Genomic DNA, 7,943 nt, shown 5'->3' with positions numbered 1-7,943 from the left:
CACTCTTGTTTCCCACTAAATAGCCACAAGAATAAGTGCTACATGCGCTGGCATGTGATGTTTTTTGTTGCATTTTTTATTTTCGCTTCTTATTCACCTTTTGTAATTATAGTTACTTCACTTATTTTCTATTTAATTATTTATATCTATCTTTTTTAATTTAGATTATACATTATTTGAGATTTTTTCATGCATTTCGAATAAAATATTCACACTACTTATGAGAGGTGTTGCCATAGAACTAGCAATACTTACTGCGGCATCTGTAAAATTACTTTTTTATACCAATTGAAAATGTATAAACCCACTTTTTTTGGGCCCAAGCCTACCGGCAACGGATCTCGCTCCGCTCGTCAGAAGTTAGCCTTCCTTTAGAATAAATTTGGATCACAAATACAACAGTTTTCACCTTGAATCAATTGAATGGTGTTTTTTAATCTTATTTTCGTTTTTTTATCGAAGTTCTTAAAAAAATATTGTCTCCACGATGCAGTCAGATAGACAGTATACTCCATTATTATGCGAGAAGGGGAGTTTGTCCTAGTTCGTTTAGAAGATTACACTGCAACTTACCGGTGACGGAGTCAGGTTCATGCAGTCTCACAATCATTAGCAGGCTGGCCAGCCAGAAGCCGCGCATGCACCATGATGAGCGAGTAGACATGCAAGGATCCCTACCTACTAGCTGCCTTCTGGACATTAGACAGTGTGTTTGCAGTGCTGCAAGCTGCAGATAGCTAGTGGATTATGCGTATACATGGCCGACAGCAACAAGATCACGACCTCTCTTTCGGTGCCAAGCTTGCATGCATTGCAGCCATGCTCAAAGGCTTTTAAACTAGCAGCAGCCACACATGTGATCCACGACTTTTAAGCTAGCAGCAGGCAAGCAGCCACACATGTGATCCACGGGACGATGATTCATCAGCCAGAGCCAGGCACTATTTACCACTGGTAGTGCATGCTACATCCTACATATATATATGGTAACACCAGACATATATAGCGATCGATGTAGTACGATGAACCAGATGCGTCAGATTCAGAATAATACAACTCGATGTATTCTTCAGTTGCATGTTGGCATATGCAGTAATTACCCATTTTTGAAAAATATGCAGTAATTAACGGTGGCGCTAGGCTGCTATCTAATCAAAAGCATGCACGCATCTACCATATCCAACTAACAAGTGATTGCTGTTGGTGATCAGAAGGAGGTGAAGGCGCAGCTGCCGGTGTGGTCGCCGGAGTCGTCGTCGTCGCTGCAGGGGATGTGGGTGTGGCGGCCCTCGTAGGTGGTGATCACCATGCGGCAGTCCTCCGACAGCCGTTCCACACGCTTCTTCACGCGGCAGTTGGTGTGGGTGCACCGGTAGTAGCTCCTGCGCGTATGCACACACACGAGAAGCCAGGTTGGTCAGAAAATATCACCAACGATCTCCTCCAGTAATAAGGCTCAGCTGATCACGTTAAAAAAACCTGTGTCACAGCCTCACAGTTGATCTAGAACCGAAGTACATTGCAAAGTTACTTGAATTGAATTTCAACAATAGAAATGGTTTTATGCTCCACGGAAATTAAGAGAACGGCAACAAACAAAGAGCTCACAGACCAGACTGAACTACTAATGTAACCTGCCTTATATTTTACAGACATATTCCGTAATACTATAACAAATTAAAATTTGATACAGTGGAATTTAATCTATGAAGCAATTTAGTTTGTACAGTTTATCGAGCTTCTTCATGTTACACTGTTCAACTGTTCAAACAACATTAACTGTCAAAGCGATATTCTAAATCATTAGGACCAAAATTAAAATGAGAACCAAATGAAACTGGCCAGGCACACATTACTGCAACTCTGTTCTAGTGATGTATAAATGTTAAATGTATTCGGAAATCCATATTTTTCCTCAATCACCTTGAAATTGGCTTGTTGAGACCTAGCCAGACTTCACCACTCTGGAAGCGTGTAAAGCGTGCATGCAGCGTATAAAAGTTTAGTGGAGGGTGGTTTGGAACCCTGCCTCCGGTTCACAAAAAAGTGACGATCTGGACACTGATACGGTTTTCAAAATGTAACTTTGACTAGTTTCTGTAGCAATATATGCACAACGAAATGAATAAGTAAGTAATATTTGCAGAAGTTTTCTCATGACAAATCTATGATTTTAAAGTTTCCACTGTAAATATTTAAATGATTAAATCAATATCAGTGGTAAAAGTTTTCAACTTGGACTTAAGACAATGTCTAAAATGTCATTCTTTGTGAATGTTAGTACTAGATAAATCCGGGTTCGTTACAACTAGCTAGCTAACTTTGAAGCACGCATACTAGTCTGTAAAATCAATGCTTCTTTTCTGACTAAATAAAATTCTAAATTGGGCCAAGTATTCACCCTGCATGTGCAATCTAGGAGCTACATCGATAGAATTTTGTTTTCAAACACAACACAACAACTTTTCCACGTCAACTGAACAGGCTCAAGTAAAATAAACAACCGAAGTGAATATTAGTCATGTGATTACGGACACAGTGTTTCCAATATATTGCACATTTACGGTCTGGAGAAATTAGTACTGTAATATCCCCCGAACAAAAAGAACCTTGAATCTGAAATTTTGCTCCATTTGCCTTGCTGATGCAACCAAAATGCACGTACAAAGTACACACGCCTATACTATTGCGGTAGATCACGAATAAACTGTAGGACTTACTAGTGGCCTAAATGCAAGCATGCATGATGAGAACTTGGACCAAGGAGAAAAGAAAGAAGGGAAAGGCTCTTTACAAGATCTGTAATTTTGTAGAGATTGCAGAAATATGTATCCGTCCTATGTGTACTGCTTGTATATTATTGTATGATGACCCTTTAATGCAGCACTGCTTTCCCCTATGTGTACTAAGGCCATCTCTAGCCGATTCTTTATAATTTAGAGGAGCAAACGGTGGAGTAAACTTAGAGGAGTACAATTTTACTCCTCTAATGGGACCTGGACCTAACTGACCCCTCAAATTTAACTCCTCAAACAAAGTGACCCCACATGGAAGTCTCTATATTTCTTCTTCCTAGGTGACATGCGAGGATGAGGACGATGATGGCGATGGGGTCAAGCAGATTGAACCCCTCGACGAGAGCAGGGAAGTGGATGCGGAGCGAGTCGGGCCCGAGGAGGGCAGCGAGATACGAGGTCTAGGACCGGCCAAGCCCTGTAACCCCCACGATAGTCTCCAATAGTATATTCCCCGCGACAAGGAAAGCCGCTATGGAGCGGAGCTTGACCTGCAGGTAAATGAACCCCCCTCCCCCAGCAGATAGGATCTTAGTCGCGTGGTTGACCCAGGAGAGGAAACACATACTACAATGTCTTAATGGATCAGCTAGGGACGCCCTAAGGGCATCTCAAACTGTTGTCCCCATCTCTCTTTCCCATATGTGCACATGGGGCTTTCCCAAACAAATGGTGAGATCAGGGACGGAGCCAGCTTTCAACCTTGAGGGGGGCAAAATAGTGTTGTAAACTTCATGAGGGGGGCAGAGTAAGCTAAATCAGCAAGAAATTGCATTTCTAGTGAGCAGTATTCTTCATAAAATCCAAACCATAGGGGGGGGGGCCCTTGTCTCCGTCCCTGGGTGAGATACAAATGGAATGGTACCCAACTGTTTGCCTTGTTTGGGAACACCCATATGTTACTGACATGTGGTACCCACTCATCAGTAGGTCCACTGAAGCTTTCCGCCACCAGCCCTCCTCTGCGCAAAATTTTCCAATCACCGATAGATAGAGCCCACCTAACATATGGCACACTCGATCACGGCCTCCTGCCTGTGCAGCATGACAAAGCGGAAAACTAGGAGTGATACCATCACCGCGCAGTTGATGTCTGAGTTCCTCTGCTCCCGGGTTGTCGTGCCTCAAGATTTATCATGCTATGCTTAAGGTGGTTGATATAGAGGATCAAGAGGAACATGATGTATATCAGGCTCGTGCAGATCCCGACAACCATTGCCATGCCCGATGACATAGATATAGTGGTGGTACCGGGTGGGAGTCCGCTGTGGCTGCGGATGGGGGGATATAATGGGTAAATGCCATTAGAGAATAGCTAGATGTCACAACAAGGGAATCTCAATGGGTCCTACCACATTGTGTAGATAGAAAATTTCCCAAAATTTCCCAAACTCAGCGAAGGTTTAGAGAAAATCGTGCACATATGGGAAGAAACTACATATAGGTAAGGCTTGGGGGTTACCTTTGGGTGGTGTTTGTGACAGATGAGGACAAAAGTATGGCATGGAAGGTTTGGGGGTCTCACTTGGAGATGCCCTAAGGGTTTATTTGATTCTAAGATTTGAAAAGAAAAACTCAGAAAGAGAAATGTAATATTATAGAGGCATGTCTTATTAAATCCTATAAGATTTGAGGCCATGTGAGTTGGCACTACATAATATTTCATTATACCGCCAGGTAAAAAAAACGTAGGAAGTTATGATCCCTGAGAATTTATCCAAAAACGACTCTTAAGATTGGTATGTCATGTATCAATGCCTATAGATTCCTCGAGTACCTTGAAATAAATGATTTTTTGAAGTGGTGCATTTAGATGATTCAGTAGAAATGAGCACGAGAGTTTGAGAGGAACGATGATTTAGTAGAGAGATATACAAAAGGTGCATTGAACTTTCAAATAAAATGAGGTGTTGAATTTCTTATGAAGCTTGAGTTGTGGATATGTTCTTTTATAATGCAAAGGTCCATTCAAGGAACAAAATATTAAGGACTTGTACCCTTCAAAATTCCTACTAAAATAGGAAGTATGATCCAAAGAGACCATTGCGGATCAAAGAGGCTCCGTTTAATCATGCATAAGGAGTATTGAGTAGCTATCTTATATAGATAAACAACTCTACGCCTAAAGGTTATGCTCATATATAGTCTGTACTAAATAACAACAAGGTGTTTATCTGGGGAAAAACAATTCTTCATTGCACATAGTTTTGATCATTATAAATAAAATAGTGGTCCTTGGATTACTAGTATCATTTTACTTTACGTTTGTTGATTATTCTCAATTAGTGAAGTGTTTTTTTCATAAACCTTATTCACCTTAAAACTTCACATGGCTAAGCCTAAAACTGGTGTTCATAAAGTATGCAATTTTAGCGAAATATTAGTGCATTTTCCGTTTGGCTTATATGTGCAGTGGGTGGAGATGACAACGGTTGGATGTTGCTCCAAATGTTTGAAAATTGACGGAGGTCCAACTTTTCTCTATTGATTGATGGCAATAAGTATGCACATTCCCATTTTGATGTTAAGTGTCAAAACATAAATATTCATAACACGTACGTACAGCAAGTTATCAACTTAACTTCTTTTTAGGAAAGTCAACTTAGCATTTTTAGTTAGTCAATTGAACAATGCTAAAAACGCTGCCACATCAAAACAATATTTAGTCCCTAAATCTCGAATAGCGTTGTAGGGATGTAGGAATATCGCCATAAGAATGCACGATCGATCTTTGAACCAGCAGGGTCATGGCGAAGTAGAAGAACACGAAGTAGGGTAAGCACAATAGCACATGCGTGTGTATATTATTACCTGGGATGAAGACTGTTCTTGACAACCTTCTGGCCGTACTTCCTCCACTTGTATCCATCGTCCAGGACATCTACCTCGCTCCTGGTCTGGAAGCAGAATCGCGGCTCCCTCATCTTCCTCCTCACTTTCATCTTCCCCTTCTCCGCCCCCTTCCACCTGCGCATATATGCCAGTCCGCCACCATCGATCATAATATGCACCCATCCCATCGGACGCCCAAACACCACAGTAAACTGTCACGCAACAATACACATCTTACTTACCATGAGCTGGCGCCATGGAAAGTGGCCGCGGTAGTGGCAGTAGTGGTACTCGCAACCTCGTTGCCAGCTCTCGCCGCCGATGTGCCCGCCTGAGAGAGAAGCCAAGATTTCTATTGAATCAAGCAAGGACACCAGACATCAAGGGCAAACAAACATGCATGTCAGCTTAGATAAATCACCTCGCCTGCGCCGCCCAAGGACGCGAACCCGGTGGGCTTCTCGCATGCTGATGCGGGGGCGGCGGGTATAGAGTGGCAGAAGGGGATCCCGGGGAGCAGCGGGTATAGGCCACCGCCATGGTTCGACGAGAACATCACGCCGTGGTTCCCAGACTGTCCTTGGACCAACGGCATCTGGATAAGCTTGTGTTGATTCGGCAATGGAGCCAGAAGGGGAGGGGCCGTGTACGGATCGAGCGCGTAGAGGCTGGGAAGGCACGCCTCGAGCTGGCTAGCACCTTCCATGCAAGATCATGCAAGCGATGGATCAGTATGGCCTTAGCTAGCAGCTTGGGGGCATGAGATGCCAAGAAGAAGAGAGAAAGAGGTAGGTGATTTCTTGCCTAGGTTAGAGATGAGAAAGACACGGAGAGGGAGATGAACAAGCGCGGTGGGCAAGCTATAGCATCTGGGAGGGGGACTGGACAGACGACCCACCCTTTAAAGAGCCTTTTGCTCAAATTGTGGTACTGCTTGCTGCTGTAGCAGCTGCTCGACCGATCGTGCAGATTCATCCATCGGCTCCTGCTTTTGTAGCTTACGTGGTGATGCTTACCTGTTATAAACTAGCTAGCGTCGTATATATATGCTTTTGTTTTTACGAAATATGCTTCACCGTTACATACAACAAACTCCTAAGGTCATTTTTGACTTACGGATCTTGAAAACACAGGTATAGGAAAAATTGTAGGATTGTCTCTATAGGAATTGAGAACACATAAGTTTTTTGGTTACACCACAGTAAAACACACATGATGTTTGAAGAATTTGGTGCATGCCATAGTTGTCATTGTATACGAACGAAGGTATTTTTTCATGAGGATCTATGGAGAATTTTCATACGAACTTACATGAACAACAGCCCACAAGAAAACTTTCTATAATTTTCAATTCTATAAAAACCAAACAAGCTAGCTCTATAGATTTTTTTTTCCAAGGAATAGAATATCCTCCAAATTTCTTGAATTCCTTTGAACAAAATAGGCCCTACGTTCTTTTTAATGCCAAACGGATAGAGCTAGCACATCATGATGTTTGAGAACATAGTTCCTAGATTTGTACAGATTTGAAAACGTCAAATAGAAAAGACACAACATTATAAATAAAATCAAATTGAGATCTGTACAAATGGATTATGTAGAGTTGGCCATTAGACTAGTAGAAATAGGAAAACACGGTGATCCTAGTGATCTAATAAAATCAAATTGAGAGTATTGTTGTGCTACGTGCAATAAAAGATGCTGGTCTTCCTTTTGTACATATACTAGAATGAGTTCGAACAGAATTGTAGAATTCGTGCATTTTTTTGGATAAAGCTGAGATCAAAGGACTTTTTCTATGTTGTTATTTTTTTTTTGTTCATTTGATCCATATAGGTGTATATTGTCACCTTAATTAGGGGGAAATCATGTACATATATTTTTTCTCCACTTCTCGCAGGAATGATATGAGTGCATGCTGTGTGAAGGCAACAATAGAGAAAAGTGATCTGAAGGCAATTTAGGGTTACGTTGCTGGTCCGCTTCGCCTCAAGTGGCCTTGAGGCCTTCAAGGTGCAACAGACCACGACCACTCACCGCGAGAGGGTTCCCATACTTTGTTTAGGTTTCTTTAGTGTCTTCTTCGGGATCGTGTGGCGGTGTTGATATTTTGAAGTAAAAATAAGGTCCTTCTCGCCATATCCTCGATTCGGTAGGAAGTGAGCCTAGCTCAACTGGTTGGGGGAGTGGATGTACAAACCCAGCACCTGAGTTCAAATCCTCACGGATGCGAATTAAGGTTCCTATTTATACTTAAGGCCCAGGCTGGTCCTGGTACTTATGCAATTTATCTGCCAAATGGCTGTGTGCATCCTT

The 7,943-nt window shown here is 42.2% G+C and overlaps 1 protein-coding gene across 1 annotated transcript; it reads right to left on the bottom strand.

Annotated features, from left to right (window-relative positions):
- Positions 1-1,112: 1,112 nt before the first annotated feature.
- LOC124678637 (probable WRKY transcription factor 12) lies at positions 1,113-6,458 on the bottom strand. Its single transcript, XM_047214497.1, has 4 exons — positions 6,049-6,458; positions 5,870-5,958; positions 5,607-5,762; positions 1,113-1,382 (listed from the first exon to the last, which is right to left on the bottom strand). Exons 1-4 carry the CDS (start codon positions 6,331-6,333, stop codon positions 1,208-1,210), a joined length of 705 nt encoding a protein of 234 aa, XP_047070453.1. The 5' UTR covers positions 6,334-6,458; the 3' UTR covers positions 1,113-1,207.
- Positions 6,459-7,943: the final 1,485 nt, after the last annotated feature.

Source organism: Lolium rigidum, chromosome 7 (assembly GCF_022539505.1).
Source record: "Lolium rigidum isolate FL_2022 chromosome 7, APGP_CSIRO_Lrig_0.1, whole genome shotgun sequence".
Classification (NCBI taxonomy): domain Eukaryota; kingdom Viridiplantae; phylum Streptophyta; class Magnoliopsida; order Poales; family Poaceae; genus Lolium; species Lolium rigidum.
This window is presented reverse-complemented; position numbering and strand designations above follow the sequence as displayed.